Raw genomic sequence first — 18,210 nt, 5'->3', positions numbered from 1 at the left:
TAAAATCTCATTTCCGAAGCCAATAGTTTTTCACTTGAAATAAGGAATAAGATACAATTCTCATTTCAACACTTCCTTAACAACACATAGGTAAGTGAAATCCACAGAACAAGGGAGTCAGTCCTCCTCAGGGGTGAGGGGTGAGGGGTGAGGGAAAACGGATTCTTTGATAGCCCTCAAATTCCGGGGCCTCTATAGGCCCCACATTTAAGGATCAACATATGTCTCTTCCTTTTCTGCAGAGGTTCCCTTCCTCCTCCTCTTCCTCGAAGCAGTGGAAAGTAAGCTTGCATTTTAACAAGGTGGGGCCGCCAACATAAAAGCTATTTTCCCTTTTGCTGAGTTCATGTATTTGAGTCAGAATAAGCCAGGTGCCCATGCGCTGGGGCTGCACATGTGTATGGCCACAGGTTGACTCAACTATATGGACTCAGCAAAAAGAGAAAATAGCTTAAAAGAACAAATGTACAAGCCAATAATAATTAATTAGATCATGACAAAATCTTCAAGATAATGACAGGGCAAATAAATCAAACATGGCTATCTTTCAAACCAAGAAAAGCTAAAGTATAGGAAAAGAAAAAGTTCAATCAATTTCTCCACCTTAAATATCTGGCTTCAGAGTAGACTTGCACTGGTACTTTTTAAAGATAGAGGGATTTACTATATTTTCTTTTTTACTTACTGCTACTCTCATCTCCATACTTATAAATGCAGGTTGGGTTGGCAGGACACAGAGTTGAGAAGGTAGGAGGCACAATATCTAATATACGCTGATGGTATGACAACCTACAAAACAAAGAACAACCTCAGAAAATATCTTTCATCAGTTCCATTCTTCAGTAACACTCCCTTATCTGAAAAATCATTCTCCAACACCTTGAACTCAGCTGACAATCAAGGGGTGAAAGGAGGAAAAGGTCCTTTAAGCTTTTGTCTAAGCCAGTACACCTAAAGCTTAGGCCTACTTCAAAATTTTTGGCTTGCACTGAGGTATGGGTGGTGATGGTTTAAGGGGTTGGGGAGCCATTCGGAGTTGTGGACAAGCAAGCCTGGTGGCTGAAGACAGGGGACGGTGGGGTGGGGGAGGGAGTTTGCATGGTTGGGAGACAGGCTGCTTTGAACTAAATAAGTAAATACTGAGGATAATAAGGGGAACCACGTTTCTTACTCCCTGAGGAAGTATTTACAACGATGGTAAGGGAACAGCTGGAAAGAATGAGACGTTGTGTTGAAAGTAGAGGGTCTGGATGAATGCACAGTTTTATAATAGTTCTCTATAGAGACAGGTGGATATAAAAATGGTTATAGACACGTACGTTTGCATACATAACTATATTCTCTGGCTCTGTCCACCAAGAGGGCTTAGGATTAATGCTGCCACGTAGCAATAAGTCCATCAAACACCTAGATCTAGGCTTCTAAATACCATACTCCACTAATAGGAACTGAGGCTCTTGGAACAACAGATGATTCCAAGGCAGGGGCAAAGAAACACAAGACGGGACCTGGAACGGGTGAGGACATTAAAAAAAGACACAGGGGCCAGCTCGCAGCGGGCTTCCACTGGACAAATGAGAGACAATTTAGGCATCAAAATAATGAGAGGAATAATTTACAATCCAATGAATAAAACAGAAATTCACCAGTTCCTATCAATATATAAATAATCAATCAATAAACAAGGAACACTGGCAAAACACCAGCTAACAAATTCAGAAGGAATAACAAAACGAGAGTCGTACCTTGGATATTGTCATAGTGGTGACTGATAAAAGCAGGAGCTGTCAGCAGCCACTAAGGCTAGTGTGGGGAACTTGGATGACAAATAGGACACTTAAGTGCCATCTCAGAACACCTACTACAACGTACTTTAAGCATCTGCCCAGGTGATCGAGGTTAGCATCATGGATGGCCCCGAGTGCTCCTGGCATGATGCACAGAGGAGAGCACCAGCAGGGCCTGAACTGAGCCTGGTCCTGGGGAAATATGGCCATTAGCTGAGACTTCAGGCCTATGCTCTCTAAAATCAACAGGAACATGAGTGAAAGAGAACCACAGTGCAAGACGGGAGGGGTGTGATCAGAATGACACCCAAATGCCACGTATACTCCTGGTCAGGATTCTGGACCAGAAAGGAAAGAGACAGTACCAGGGCATTTGACAAGGGAAAGAGCTCAGCAGTGTCTGCGGATGGCACAGCAGAACTGGACCAAGTTGATTTCTTGGCTTGAAGGGCCATAATCAGGCAATGTATGCTAGTGTCCTTGCTTCTGGGAAATAAACAATGGAATGTTAAGGGATGTGGTACACCCTCTCTGCAGCTTGTTCTCAAAAGATTCAGAAAGAGACCAACAAAATGGGTGCATGTACGGGAAAGGAGAAAGAATATTAGAGCAAACATGGTGAAATGCTAAGTAGGGGTTTGAGGGAAACAGGACACAGAGTTCTTCATAATACTCCAGTAACTTCTGTCAAACTGAAATTATTTCAGAGTATAATACAGAAAAAAACCTTATTGGCTTCATTCACAGAGAATCCAGATGGTGTAGTTGCCCAATTTTTTCAGCCTTGATTTTAATTAAAAACTGAAATGGAAGAGAAGCAAGCATTTGGCAGAAATAACATTCTGGATGTAGGCTGCAAGAGAGAAGAGAAACAGTTCCCCCACAGAAATAAGGAGCCCTGAACAAAGGAGAAAATCCAAGAACTCACCTCATGCACTTTTCCAGTACTTCTCTGACAAACTTTGGTTTGGGGCTTTCAGGATCTTGAGTAAGACAATCTGACCTGATGAGGAAATGTACCCTTATTAAGTTCTTACCCATAATCTGTACTTACAGACCTGACTGGAACCTAACTACAAATAGTTTCCCTCTACCAAAAGTATTTCACTTCTACAAAGTAAGTAAACTATCAAAGAAGTTAAACATTTCAGACAGTGAAAAAGACTGCTTCTATGTTACAATTTTAAATACTGACAGTTTTTGTTATGGTAGACTCTAGAGAAAGGAAGGATAGAAAGAAACACAACACTACTTACCAATCTTCCCAGCTCCAGCGGAACTGGAAGTTATTAAGATGATGGGAAAACCAATTAATAAACCTGTGTGGAGAAAGGAGGGAGGGTGTGAATGGTTGCAATTTATAACAGGAACTTATCCTTCAAACAGCTCAGACCCTACTTTATGGCCGTCATGAAACATCCATTCGCTACCCCTTCCCTCCAGTGCTTCTCCTGCCACTCACCTGTAACCCACTCCTAACAGTGCCGTCCTTCTAGAGAGGGCCGTGAGTGCTTGTTTTGTGCTAGTCACCTTATATATGTTTATGTAATTTAAATCTCTTAACAACTCCTAAGGAATTTATTATATTACCCACATAACAGATAAAAATGAGGCAAAAAAGAAAAAAAATTAAGGAAACTGCAGATAAAACATCTTTCAAATGGCAGAATGTCTCATCATTACACCACAAACAATAGTTTAGACCACCGTGGCCCCTTTCCACTGAAACTGCTGCTGGTCTCTAACCAGACAGGAAACACCTTTGTACATCGTGTGATGTTGTGAACTTTCAAGGAGCACAGTAAACAATTGCTGAATGAGTGGCATAATGGGGATGCCCAACACAACTAGTGGTTTTATTAGTTACAATGGGAAAAATTTACATAAGACACTTTCCTAAAGCACATGACTTTCAGATATGGAATTTGTACAATAGGAAGAAAAGATAATGGAAACTGGAAAAATGTACAGTAACTGTCCTGACCTGATAAGGAAAACTAACAGAGATGAGAAAGAAGACAAGCTAATAAAAGGTGACCACATGGACCTCCCTCAAAGAAGCTGTGAGGCATGTGCCCATGGACGCAAATCCAGTTTCGTCTTTTGTGTCAACTAAGTCTAGGAGCTATAGGTTTGAAAAAACTTTTATGTGTGAAGCTCATGATTTTAGAAGCAGATGTTATCTATAAATAAAACCTATATATTTATAAATAATAAATACATTGTATTAGACTCTCCTAAGGGTTAGCATACAACCTACTTTAAAAGCTTAACATACCCAATTACAGGGGGAAATACAAAACTATACTGAAGTACCAAACATGAAATAAATGATGATGAATGAAGTTAAAGAAAACTTCAGCATGGGCATCATTTCATATCAAAATCAGACTAGATACAACAAATATGAGTTTTGCTGTTATACAAAGGATTATTTTAGCAACACACAAAAAAGCAACTTGGAAATTCCTGAGGCTGCAAAATGTCTTGCTCATCAAATTATTATTATTATTTTTATTTTTTGCATAGGCAGGAATTGGGAATCAAACCTGGGTCTCCGGCATGGCAGGCGAAAACTGCCTGCTGAGCCACCATGGCCTGCCCTCATCAAATTCTTTTATAAAGCACCAGAAGCTGGTGATCCCAGCACAGAAGGAAAGCAGTTAGCGTACCTGTCTACACATGTAGTATTCATTGTGTCCAATCGCATGTACAACATCTCAGTTGCTTGTGCAAGCTGTGAATTTGAAGATAAGGAAAACAATTCTCCACTTTCCTCCAAAGTACAAGCAAAAAAAAACCCTACACGTCTTTATAATAACGAATATTGCTGAGTGTCTTTTCATGTCATTAAATTTGACCTGTATATGTGTGTGAAATCAAGATTATGCCCATCACCCTCTAAAACTTCCCCACACGCCTCTGTAATTCATGACCCCCATCCCACTCCCTACCTCTGTCCCCAAGCAAACCTTGGTGTGTTGTCCCTAGATACATTTACATTTTCTAGAATTTTATGTAAATGGGATCACATACTGTCGACTTTCACCTGCTTGGTGTCTTTCACTCAGTACAGTTATTTGGCAATTGATTCATGTTCCATGGATCAAAAACTTGTTCCTTTTTATTGCTGAGTAACAGTCCACTGTATGGATATACCATAACTGGCTTTTTCATTCATGCTCCTGGACATCTGGGTTATTTCCCCTTTTTGGCTATCACAAAGTTTCTGTGCACAAATGTACTGTCATTCCCCTTGGGTTAATTGCTAGGACTAGAATGGCTGGGTATATGGTAGATGTTTAACTTTTAAAGAAATGGCAAACTGCTTTCACGAAGTAATCATATTTTTTTTATACATGCTCCATCAGTTTGAGAGTTACAGTTTCTCACATCCCTGTCAACTTGGCACAGTATGTCCTTTCAATTTTAGCCATTCTTGTGGATGTGTAGTGGTATCACACTATGTCAATTTGCAAATCCTCAGTGAATAATGCTGCTGCACATGTTTTAATGTGTTAATTTGCCATCTGTACATCTTCTCTTAAGTAAGATATCTATTCAAATACTTTGCCCACTTTTTACTGGGTAGTTTGACTTATTGTTATGTTGTAAAAATTCTTTACATATCCCTAGATAGAAATCTCCTGTCAGTTATGTTTTGCAAATACTTTCTCTTAGTACACAGCTTTCCTTTTCATTTTCTTAACAGTGTCTTCTAAAGACCAAAACTTTTTAGTAGGTCCAATTTATCAAGTTACAAAAAAATTATACTATAAGTTTTTTGAGTCCTAAATCTTTTCTTACATGGATCACTGAGATTTTTCTCCTATATTTTCTTCTGTAAGCTTAATGGATTTATCTCTGATATTTAGGTTTGTGATACATTTCAAGTTAATTTTTCCATAAGGTGCAGGGTAAGGATTGAGGGTCATTTTTTGGTATATGACTATCCAATTGTTAAACTATTTGTTGGAAAGATAATTCTTTCCCTATTTAGCTATCTTGGTATTTTGGGAAATGATCAACTGAAGATACGTATGTGTGGGTCTATTTCTACACAATTACATTCCAGTGAACTCCATATCTATTCTTAAACCAATACCGCATTCTTCATAACTGTAGCTTTCTAAGCCTTGCTAAGTTTTGAAATCGGGTAGTATGACACCACCAAGTTTGTTCCTTTTTAAAGTTGTATTGGCTATTATAGGTCCTTTGCATTTTCAATATTAATTTTATTAATTTTAGAATTAGCTTATTAATTTCTGCAAAGGGACAACCAATTCAATAGGATGAGCCCTCAATCTTGGGGCTCGCCCTTATGATGCTTATTCTTGCAAAGGAGAGACTAAGCCTACTAATAATTATGCCCAAGAGTCACCCCCGAGAGCCTCTTTGTTTATTCAGATGTGGCTTCTCTCTCTAAGCCAACTTGGCATGTGAACTCATTGCCCTCCCCCTACGTGGGAACTGACACCTGGGGATGAGCTGGGACTCAGCATCATGGGAATGAGAAAGCCTTCTTGACCAAAAGGGGGAAGAGAGAAATGAGACAAAATATAGTCACAGTGGCTGAGAGATTTCAAACAGAGTCGGGAAGTTATCCTGGAGGTTATTCTTTTACATTATATAGATATCTCTTTTTGGTTTATAAGAGTGGCTAGAGGGAAGTACCTGAAACTGTTGAACTATGTTCCAGTAGCCCTGACTCTTGAAGAAAACTGTTTAACTATATATCTTTTATAATTTGACTATGTGATTGTGAAAATCTTGTGTCTGATGCTCCTTTTATTCACAGTATGGACAGATGAATTTAAAAAAAGTAAATAAATAATGGGGAGGGATTGGGTAGATTGAAATATTGTGGGTCAATGAAAGGGAGGGGTGAGGGGTATAGGATGTATGAGTTCTATTCTTTTCCTTTTTATTTTTTTTTCTGGAGTGATACAATTGTTCTAAAAATGACCATGGTGAAAAATACACAACTATGTGATGATACTGGGAGCCACTGATTTATACGTATAAGATGGTTGAACTATATGTGTGTGGATATTTCTCAATAAAAATATTTTAAGTTACATAAAAAATCTGCTGGGATTTTTATTAGAATTGTGCTAAATCTATTTGATGCATTAACAATATTAAGTATTCCATGAGCATAGTGTATTTCTTATTTTTTCAGGTCTGTAATTTTTCTCAGCCACGTTTCCTAGCATTTATATTAGTCTCATACACCTGTTGTGAAATCTAGCCCTAACTATTTCACATTTTTGAAGATGTTATAAATAGTATCTTTTCAATCTCAACTTCTGTTTGCTCATTGCTAGTACAGAAACTGATATCAATAAATTTACCTCGTATCCTGCAACTTTAATTTTAGTTTTGTTCATTCCTGTATTTTCTATTCATATGTCTGCAAATGAAGAGAATTCTACGTCCTTTCCAATCTAGATGCTTTTTATCTTCTTCCTTGCTGACTGTAGTTACCAGGATATCTAATACAAGGTTGAAAAGAAGTGGTAGAAGAGACCCTTCTTATGTTATTTTTGATCTTAAGGGGAAAATATTTAGTCTTTCACATTAAATATGTGAGCTGAAGTTTTTTTCATAGATGCCTTTTATCAGAACGAGGAAGTTCCTTTCTATTCCCAGATTGCTGTTCAGTTTTTATCACAAATGGATGCTGCATTTGTTAAATCTTTTTCTGCATTTCTCTATGGAGATGATCATATGGTTCTTAGTTTGTTAATATGGTAAATTTAAAAGTTATTATATCTCAGAGATCTTTACAAAAGTGCTGTAATTGATCTCAAAATCAGTTTAGCTATAGGACTTAAGAGACATCTACTTTTATAAAGTAACTTCATACTGCCACAAATGTGGGTAATTTCATTATTTTAATAAATTAAAAAGCAATCCTTTTTTTAACTCCAGGCAAGATATTGCTTTATTTCTTAGTAAGAAATTTTCAGCATTTAAAACCCCAAGCAAATGAAGAATCATAACAAATTCTAAGAATACAAAATTGCTGAGAAAAATCTTTTCAATGTACTTTAACTTATATCATAAACATCAATGAAATACTGCACCTTCAATTCATAAAAGCAATTTAAACAACACACTAAATCAATGGCTCACAAACTTATTCAGGTGTCAAGTCATAAGACTCAAGGCTCAACAAATATTAATCAACTAAATTTAAAGAAATACTGTTTTGTATTAAGTTAGATATGTTATTTACATTCAAATGAAATCAAGGAACTCAGAAAGCTATGTGGGGCATCACAGGTGACTTTTAATCTGAGGGTAACTGCCAAACCAAATTATTCTGAGTGGAGGTTTTCAGTATCAGCTTGGACCCTGGAAATGGACACAAAACCTAGAATTCTCCAAGAGGGGCACTCTGTTAGGAAAAACTAACCTCCTCTTCTTAGAATTGGAACCAAAAGGATTACACCCTCACGTAAGAATGGATTAGAAATAAACCTGCCTGCTCCTCCATGAGGCCGCAAAGGGAACAGATTATCCCAAGTCTTGGTACTTACTGAAGGTGGGAGCAGAGACACCACCACTGAAAATCTGAAACGTAAGCAATCACTCATCCAGATTGCGGCCTGAATTCACTCTACTTAGGTAGTCCAAAAAACCTATTGTGCTGGTTTGAAAGGATGTATGGACCCTAGAAAAGCCATGTTTTAATCTAAATCCCATTTCATAAAGGCAGAATAATCCCTATTCGATACTGTATATTTGAAAACTGTAACCAGAACATCTCCCTGGAGATGAGATTTAATCAAGAGTGGTTGTTAAACTGGATTAGGTGACGACATGTCTCCACCCATTTGGGTGGGTCTTGATTAGTTTCTGGAGTCCTATAAGAGAGGAAACATTTTGGAGAGTGAAAGAGATTCGTAGAGAGCAGAGAATGCTGCAGCACCACGAAGCAGAGAGTCCATGAGTCAGCGACCTTTGGAGACGAAGAAGGAAAATGCCTCCCAGGGAGCTTCATGAAACCGGAAGCCAGGAGAGAAAGTTAGCAGATGACGCCGTGTTCGCCATGTGCCCTTCCAGCTGAGAAAGAAGCCCTGACCGTGTTTACAATATGCCTTCTCACTTGAGAGAGAGACCTTGAACTTCATCGGCCTTCTTGAACCAAGGTATCTTTCTCTGGATGGCTTTGACTGGACAGTTCTATAGACTTGTTTTAACTGGGACATTTCTCAGCCTTGGAACTGTACACTAGCAACTTACTAAATTCCCCTTCTTAAAAGTCATTCTGTTTCTGGTATATTGCATTCTAGTAGCTAGCAAACTAGAACACCTATAGTGAAAAATTCATTTCCGAGTGATTCCAGACTGACAGCATTACCAAGTGCCTGGCAGAAATAAAAAAATCTTTTCCGGAAAATGAACTCACTTAGATAGTTCAAAAAAACCTCTAGTGAAAAAATCATTCCAAAGTGATTCCAGCCTGATAGTGTGGCCAGGTGCCTGGCAGAAGTAAATCTTTTCTGGAAAATGAACAACTCAAAGTGTAAAACTACTAACCACACAGAGACAGGCACCAGGAGTGAGCAGAAACACTAGCAGACAGATAAACAACTCAGTAAACTGAATTCTCAGATTATCAAATAAAATTAAAGTTTGAAGATATGTAGGAAAGAAGAAAAGAGATTGAAAAAGAAATGATGGAACTTCTAGGCATAAAAGGTAAGACAAATTAAATTTTAGAAAAAACATAATCCCAACCACAAAAATGCAAAAACTAATTTGAGGTGAATCAGAGACCTAAATGTAAATGTTAAAACTATAACACTCTTAGGAGAAAACATTTTCAAGAAAATATGACCTGGGAATTGACAAAAATTTCTTAGGACACAGAAAGCAATAATCACAAAAGAAACAAACAAACCTTTAGACTCATTCAACACTAAAAAACGTGTTCATGAAAAGACTGGTTATCAGCATGAACAGACAAGGCACAGGCTGGGAGAAAATTACCTACAAAACACACAGCTGACACAGACCTTGTATCTAGAATATAGAAAGCCCTCTCAAGTCATTAACAGTGACAAAGAAACCAAAGTAACAAATGTGCTGAAGGTTTAAACAGACCCTCACAGAGGAGTGGTACGATTGGCTAAAGGCACAGGAAAAGTGCTCAACATGCATTAATTGTCAGGGAAATGTAAATGAAAACTACATAAAAAAAAAAAAGGCACAAAACACACATTAAAATGGCAACAATTGAAATGATAGAAAACTCCAAATGGTGGTGAGGACGCAGAACAACTAGACCTCTTACACACTGCTGGTGGAATGTAAAATGGTACAACCCCTCCGGAAAAGTCTGGCAGCTTTTTAATGAAGTTAAATATACATTTGCCCTTTAAACCAGCAATTCACAGTTAGGTGTCTGTCCAAGAGTAATGAACCTTATGTCCACAAAAGACTTGGAGAAGAATGTTCATAGCCTCTTTATTTGCAATACTACGACTCAACATTAAAAAAATATATAGTGCATATACATGAAACGTGGGTGAATTTAAAAATTATTCCACTGACCAAAAGAATGTTGATATGAAAAAGTTGATGGTATAATGCCATTTACAGAGAAAGCAAAATTACTTAATTTGAACAAAATGGGAACAGTGATTGCTTCAGGCTTGGAGAGAGGTTTTAACTAGAAAGGGACAGAAATAAACATTCCTAGGAGAAGGAAATGTTCTGTCATGATGGGGTGTGGGTTACTTGGGTGTGTACATGTTGGTTAAATTGAACAGCTACGATTTGCGTATTTCAACACAGGTAAATTTTAACTAAAGGAAGGAATTTGTAAAATAAAAATTTTAGAGGGGGTGGTGGAGAGTTACATGGCAGTCCAGATGATAGAAATGTGGCAGTAAGTTGGTAATTACTGAAGTTGGGTTGATTGGTAAATGGGAGTTCACTATCTTATTTAATTTCTTTTCTATATATTTGAGATTTTCCACATTAAAGTTTCAAAAGAAAAAAAAGAAGTAGATAGGTTTAACAGCAGATCAGACACAGGGGGACAGAGGTTAGTAAGAAGACAAAGACAAAAATTAGTTAGAAAGTAGCACAGAGAGGGAAAAAATGGAAAATATGAGATAAAGAGATTAAAAAACGGAGGCCAAAATGAAAGATCTCACACATACCTAGCTGGAGTTCCGTAAGGATAGAAAAAGACAGAGAGTGAGGTTAGAGGCAAGATTCAAAGTAATAGTTCAGAATTTTCCAGAAATAACAGAGAAAACCCCAGAGATTCAACAAATCCTTAATAGGATTCATGAAAAAAAAAATCTACTACTAGAAATATTCAAGGAAAACCTCAGGGCACCCCAAACAAAGAACATGCTAGGAGAGCAGCCACAGAGAAAAGGCAGATGGTAGTTAACAGCACAATGGGCATTAGGCTGAAGCCAGCTTTCCCTTGGCAACAGTGGAAGCTAGAAGACAGTGGAATGTTACGTCCAAGGTGCAGAGAGACAGTACTGTCAATCTACAACTCCATAATCAGCAAACTTTCAAGAATGAGAACAAAGGGTGTATAAGGGTAGTTCAGTGGTAGAATTCTCGCCTGCCATACGGGTTCGATTTTCTGGCCCATGCACTTCCCAAAAACAAACAAGCAAAGCAAAGAAAGAAAAAACAAACAAACAAAAATTCAACAAACAGTGCTGCAATAACAGGATACTCACATGGAAAAAAGAATGAAATGTGACCCTGGGCATACAGCATACCAAAAAAAAAAGAATGAGAACAAAATAAAAACACTTTCTAAAAACAAGTATGTTGAGAGCCAGCTAACTGGGTACCTTTTAAAAAGGAAATTTAAAGGATATTACTTTCTGTAGATGGGATATTTGGGATCCACAAAAAGCAATGAAGAGACTACCCATGAAAAAAAAAAAAAGCAGCGAAGACCCCTAACAGTAGATATGTGGCTACCTCCAAATGAACATTACTGTATTCAACAAATTTTCTCCTTTAATAATAATTAAATGTCACAACAACACTAGCATATGAATCAAGAGGGGAAAAAAATGAAATTAAAGTTTTTTCTGGCCCTACTATCTTAGAGAAAGGTTAAATTAAGTACATAAAAGAACAGAAACTAGGTATATGCTTGTAAACTAGTAGAGAAAAAAAATTAGATGGAGAATAAAAAATCCTACACAATACAAACGAAGACATGAAATCAAAGAAACAAAATTGCAGGACAGGTAAACTCCAGTTTAAAGACAAAGATTGCCAAACTGGATAAAAGAATTCTGCCTATATGCTATTTGTAAGACACCAAAAATTTAAGGATGCAGAAAGGCTGACAGAAAACAGATGGAATAAAATATAGCAAGTTATTTTAACCAAAAGAAAGTGGGTGTAGCTACATTAATATCCGGAAGAACAGACTACAGCAAAAAGCATATGTAAGCTCAAGAGGGTCACTGAAGTGATTAGAAGAATCCCATCATCAAAGAGATTTAACAATTCTGAATATGTACTTACCTAATACTATAAACTCAAAATATATAAAGCAAAAACTTTTTTGTTAGACCTACAAGGAGAAACGGACAAATCCACAGCAATAATGGGATTACTATCTCTCTCCCAGTAACACAAAGCAGCAGAGCAGCAGCAAAAACAAAAACCCACACAACCCAGTTAAAGATTTTGAAGAATTTAAACACAACACATCTGATCAAATGAACTTACAGAGAACCTTGAAACCCCGATTGCAGAATACACATCCTTTTCATATTTGTAGCATAACTATATTTTAAAAAGCAAGGGAATATGTCTCATATATCAGAATAACAGCCAATGTGGGAGTGGGGAGCTGAGGGATTCCACTGTGGAGGAGCACAGAGCTTTTAAGGTATGGCAACATAGTTCTATTTCATAACAGGGTGGGGAGGGGTCATTACATGTTCACTGGACAATGTGCATTTCAGTCCGTTTCTCTTGTTTAAATGATAGATTTCACCATAGAAACAAAACAAATCAGAAATCCCCTCCCTCCAAAAAATATCATGAAACTGATGGGAATAAAACCAAAATTGAGAAAATTTAGCTCCTTAAGTTATTAGTACTACTTTCCAAACAGAAACAGATGGGAACAGAGTGCCTTTTTTATTTTTATTTTTTTTAATTTTACTGGTAAAACAAACTTGTTTTACAAAAGATAACTATTTGACTTTTCCCCCCAGTCAGATGAATATCTAACCTCCTAGAGATCTAAGAAGACTGTATGTTAGTTTAGGAGAATTAAAATGTCTATCTTCCCTTAAAAATTAAAAATGCCAAGCTTTCTCTTTTTAGTTTTGTTTTCTTGAACTTTCCGACCTAAACAGAGAATACATATCTACTTACAGACATAGATATGTAACACTATAAATACATTTCAAAAGCCATATTTTAAACTAAAAAATTTCACGGCAGAAGCAGAAATATTTAAGTTAATCTTTTTCAGCCAGGCCAAGGAAAGAGCAAGTTGCAAAATAAAGAAAAGGATACAACTTGTGGTAGAGAGCCAGGCTGAAGTTTGCACAGTTCAATGAGAAGTGTTGTGTACATCACGTCAACGTGAGAAGGTGCTGGAAGTTGAAACAGCTCTGCAAAGATTACCTAGAAAAGAATTAAGAGTCAGAACTCAATCCAACAGCCATCTACGCGACTTCCACCGTTTGAATAACTTTTCTGTTCTAAATCTAAACTAACTTCATGGTATTCACAATGAAAAAAGAACTACCTTCTCATCTTTGCAATTATGATCTTTCAGACACAAAGATCTGTCAGAGAACATCTATAAAGAAAATTTCTTCTCTCAACCAAATGAGAGTTTGCAAAGACAATGCTTATCTGATGCATACTCCTAGAGAACTATGCAACTAAATTCCAACTTTGGAATTATCAAAGTTGATTTAAAGAGCGCAGTTTTCCTATATTATAATTTCATACCTATAAATTGTAAGAACCCTGATTAGATTCTGAGGATAGGAAACAGAAGACAGTCAAGTCATTTCACAATGCTGCACATAATGTGAAACGGTGCCCCCCAAATCTTCCCCATAGTCCATGACTTCTCTGCCATGCCTCTGGTCCAGAAATTTTGCTTCTTCCCTCCTTTTCAATTTGTGACCCACCTATCCAGAATTCTATAGCCCTGATCTGAATTCCTTCCTCTTAACTCCCATACTCATGGACTTCAGTTTGATGAATTTCTACACATTTTGTAGAAATTAAAAATCTGACATAGTTTGCATTGCAATTGATGTCAATGAGTCAAGCTCATAGCCTAAATACATTTTCAGTTTTGTAAAGACAGGACACAGGTAGTACTCTAGAAAAGTATTTTAAAAAGCAAGCAAATGTAGTATGAATAAAAAGTGAATCAAAGTAATTAACAGTTTGACAAATTATATCCAATGTGAGTGTCAAGTGAAAAAAAAAACCTTGTTTCTCACGACACATCTATAAGAGGTCCAACTATACTATTAATATCACCCTTTGGCAAGCGTTAATATGAGGTCAAAAGCATTTTCATTCTTCCTAAATGAAAACCGCTTGGCTCTTTTGATTTCGTATGATACATAGAATGATACTCCAGTCAGATGTATGCTAATAAGATGCCAGATGAACACAAAAAAGGTTACCTGCCTAGAGTAATACAATGTTTTTAAGTATTTAGAGCCAAAAGAACCTACATTACCCATGAGAACTATCCACGAATGAAGGTAGACTATATAAGTAATTCATAGGAAACTTGGAATTCCAATTGGCTACTGGTCTCAACTTCCTCTTTTCTCTTTACTAACATGGCTAACAGAGCACCACACTGATAGCAATTTCCTCACCCCTCTGTCAATTTTCAGTGCCTTATGTGTAGCAAAAGACAAAAGGAGCCAAGAGTAGAGCGCGTTTTGAAGTAACAGAGACTCCAGACCTCAGAAACAAGGTGGTGCGGTGCCTACCTCAACTATGTGGTAGTTCAGGGGGATCTTGCTCTTCCCGGGGTAGCTCACCAGCTGGGCAGCACTGCAAAAAGCGGGGCTTCAAGTCAGTGAGGACACAGACACGTGGCCAAATCAGATAGGCAGCTTCCAGAGCAGTGTGTTCAGATATCCAAAATTTTCTAAGGTCTTAGAAAAAGCCTGCATCACAGTACTTTATTCTAACACATTCAGAAAAGTAGTATTTAAAGATGAAGACAAGAGCCTCCAGAAAGTAAAGTGAGTGTTTTCAGAGATCAGCTGTCGCAAGACAGGGGCAAGGAGGAAAGATTTTCTTATATTCTTCATGTAACGACATTTTACTCTTACCAAATCATAAAAATTGCTGCTTTTTGTCCCCCTAAAAATATCATGTAAATAATCTTACCAAGTCTTCCTCTCCTTCCAATGGGACTTAATGATGCAGTGAAGATTCTCTTCTATCACAAATCTTTCAACCGAATGGCTTCCTGGCATAACGGGCCCCTGGATCAAAACCAAAATGTATGTATTTTAAAAATATATGCATCTAAAAATATATTTTCCTTCATTTATTCAACAAATATTTGAGAGCTGTTAAATTCCTGGCACAACATTGGATGCGGGGGATAAAAAGTTTTTAAGTGTTAAACCTCTGCTTTTCAGCAAATTTCTTTGTCATGCTCATTTATAACTATAATAAAATTATGTCACCTTTGGTGTCCTTCCTATGACATTCCACATCATGCTGCCATTACCCCCCCCACATACCAATTGTTATATGAAACAAGTCAAATTATTTTTGTCTATTAACAGCCCTGCATGTACAGCTGGATTTATTTTTTAACAATGAGAACAGATTACTTCCATTATAAATACAGGGAAGGGGAAAATTCTATTTTCAACATATATACATACATAATTATGTAGGTATTAGAAGATATCCACAATATACTGTTTCACAAAGATAACAAATAATTACTACATTATACTGTTTAATTTTTTTAGGTACATGCATAGCAAACAAGTTCAAAGCGTATACAACAGATTGTTTATGGTGACTTTGGGGTGATTTTTACTTGCTTCTTTTTCTTCTATAATTCTGATGTCTTTTTTGACAAACATTAAGAAAACAACAAATGCTCTTCATTTTGAAGGAATAAATACTTAATTTAATTATGCTCCTATGGCAAAGGATAGACAGCATATTATAGACAACACTGTCTTACGTAAAAACAGCACAGGAGGAAGATTTGGGGGCAACATTGTAGTCCCCTTTATGCAAAAAGATAACTAATCAAAACGGCTTTCACTCTTCAATGCAAATTATGCTCCTAGGTAGATATATCTACTTAGGCCATTACAGGATGTTGACAGAGTACATTATTCTATATGGACTATAGCACAACAGGCCAGGTTGCTAATTTTGTAAATGTATAACTGATTACCTGATAACTTTTTATTCTGAGGTAGATTATACATATACTATATTTTCACTGATCATTAAGCGCTTTACCAAAGGACAGAAAAGAGAAGGTAGAAGAAAGAAAACTCAAATTTGACCTTAGTTGGTATACTGGCTCTTTTATCAAGACATCTATGCCAGTGGTTCTCAACTAGTTTTGTTCCTTAGGGGACACTTGGCAATCTTGAGACATTTTTGGTTGTCACAATCAGAGGGGAAGAGATTAGAGGGCCAAGGCCAGGGATGCTGCAAGCATCCTACAGGGCACAGGATGGGTGCACAACTAAGAACTAACCAGGCCAAGTGCTGGCAGTGCTGAGGCAGAGAAACCCTGCTCTAGGCTGGCCAGATTGGGCTAAGCAGCAGGGGTGGAACCTTCACCACGTAACCACTGCACTTGCTGCCCACCAAGTCAAGGTGAGAGAGTTGTACCCAGGCAGAGGTATAAAATAATGAAAGTAAAAAAAAGAAAATTAATGAAATATCAACATCAAAGTTATACATTTTCTTTGAATTGCTGAAGTATAATGGCTGCCAACTATTTGACTTCAAAATAAAGATGATATGTATTTAAAAACTACAAAGTCAGCTTACACTAATATTAGAAGTTTTAAAATTAAAAATTCTTTTAATATTTGTTTTAAAGTAATTATAGTAGATGAAAAAAGTAAAGTCAGCTGTGAGGCTAAAGAGGGTAAATCTCTAAAACTCTTTTCTTTTTTAAAGACAAACTTATTACTAAGCAACTAAAAGTCATTGAACATTTGCCAAGTATCAATGCTCCCTGCGTTTTATGTGTGTTAAAAATTTAATCCCAATAGCCACCTTATGAGGTATATCTTATTACTATTCCTTCAGGAAATTAAGGCAAATCATTCACCCAAGATTTCACAGCAAGGATCTGGCCAAGCCAGAAGTAAGACCCAAACCAATGTGGCTCTGGGACCTAACACTCTTAATCAGCACACAGGATGCTATCTCGTCACCGATTTATACATACTAATTGTATATGATTGCATAATGAGATGATACCACTGACTGAATCAAAATACTAACTTCATTGCCATCAACCTTCTTAAACAATAAGTCAAAATTAAAATTCATCACAGGTGTTAGTTTAAGCAAGAATGAAACCCAAGTGCGATGTAATACAAGCCCTCTGAGTTGGCCCCGTACCTCAGGATCATCTGTGTAATCAAACATTCTAAAGATAACTCTTGGCATCGGGTACACTGAATCTTCTGTGTGAGGAGGTGGAGTAAAAGGAGGCAGATTGTGCTGCAGCGCTTCACACAGGATGCTGTCAAAGGCGAGATAAGGTCTTAGGATGTGCCGTTCCTGCCAGCGATCCTTTTTCAATTTCTGAATCTGGGCCCACAGGCAATCTAAATACTGAAGACAGATTAATTTTTAATAATATGTATCATGAGTCTAAAAGAAATAACACTTTGACTGGACAAAATGCAAAACCACTACCCTCTAAAATTCAAGACATAAGTAAGCTACCTTGCAATGAAATAGGGTACAAAGGAATGGTGCCAAGGTTTTAATTACTTCATTATTTGCTGTAAAAAGTCTGTGTGTGTGTGTGTGTGTGTGTGTGTTTAGGTATTCTAAGCAGCTCATTAGAGAGAGCCTTGGGCATTTCAATCATCAGCACTGATCCTGGTAAGGATGGAGTTAAGATAGGTCTAAGAGAAAAAATAACAAGCCAAATGAAGGAGATAATTCCCTAAAGGGCATATCTTCCCCAAGAAAGGGGGAGTGGAGGTGGGGCCCAGCTCAAGTGGTGGCCCTCACTCAAGGAATTCAGACCCCAGGGACTGGGAAACACCTTAAGCTACCCTCTACCTCTGCCTCTGTCTCAACCATGCCCTTGGCAGGGACAGGCACTGCTCGGAATTAAAGGGTGCACATCACTTTATGCCAATGGGGAGCTACAGGCTGACAAGCGCCACCTGTTGGG

At 37.4% G+C, this 18,210-nt stretch overlaps 1 protein-coding gene across 2 annotated transcripts in view; it reads right to left on the bottom strand.

Annotated features, from left to right (window-relative positions):
• Nucleotides 1-18,210, bottom strand: part of NCBP1 (nuclear cap binding protein subunit 1) — a 62,027-nt gene that overhangs the window by 8,901 nt on the left and 34,916 nt on the right. For both annotated transcript variants that reach the window (XM_077139939.1, XM_077139949.1), the window contains 8 exons: nt 17,421-17,636; nt 15,189-15,286; nt 14,783-14,846; nt 13,326-13,436; nt 4,460-4,524; nt 3,044-3,106; nt 2,716-2,790; nt 686-789 (listed from right to left, as the gene is read on the bottom strand). In XM_077139939.1, coding sequence (XP_076996054.1) covers nt 686-789; nt 2,716-2,790; nt 3,044-3,106; nt 4,460-4,524; nt 13,326-13,436; nt 14,783-14,846; nt 15,189-15,286; nt 17,421-17,636 — 796 coding nt within the window. The remainder of the gene's footprint in view (nt 1-685; nt 790-2,715; nt 2,791-3,043; nt 3,107-4,459; nt 4,525-13,325; nt 13,437-14,782; nt 14,847-15,188; nt 15,287-17,420; nt 17,637-18,210) is intronic.

Source organism: Tamandua tetradactyla, chromosome 2 (genome assembly GCF_023851605.1).
Source record: "Tamandua tetradactyla isolate mTamTet1 chromosome 2, mTamTet1.pri, whole genome shotgun sequence".
NCBI classification, from domain to species: Eukaryota; Metazoa; Chordata; class Mammalia; order Pilosa; family Myrmecophagidae; genus Tamandua; species Tamandua tetradactyla.
This window is presented reverse-complemented; position numbering and strand designations above follow the sequence as displayed.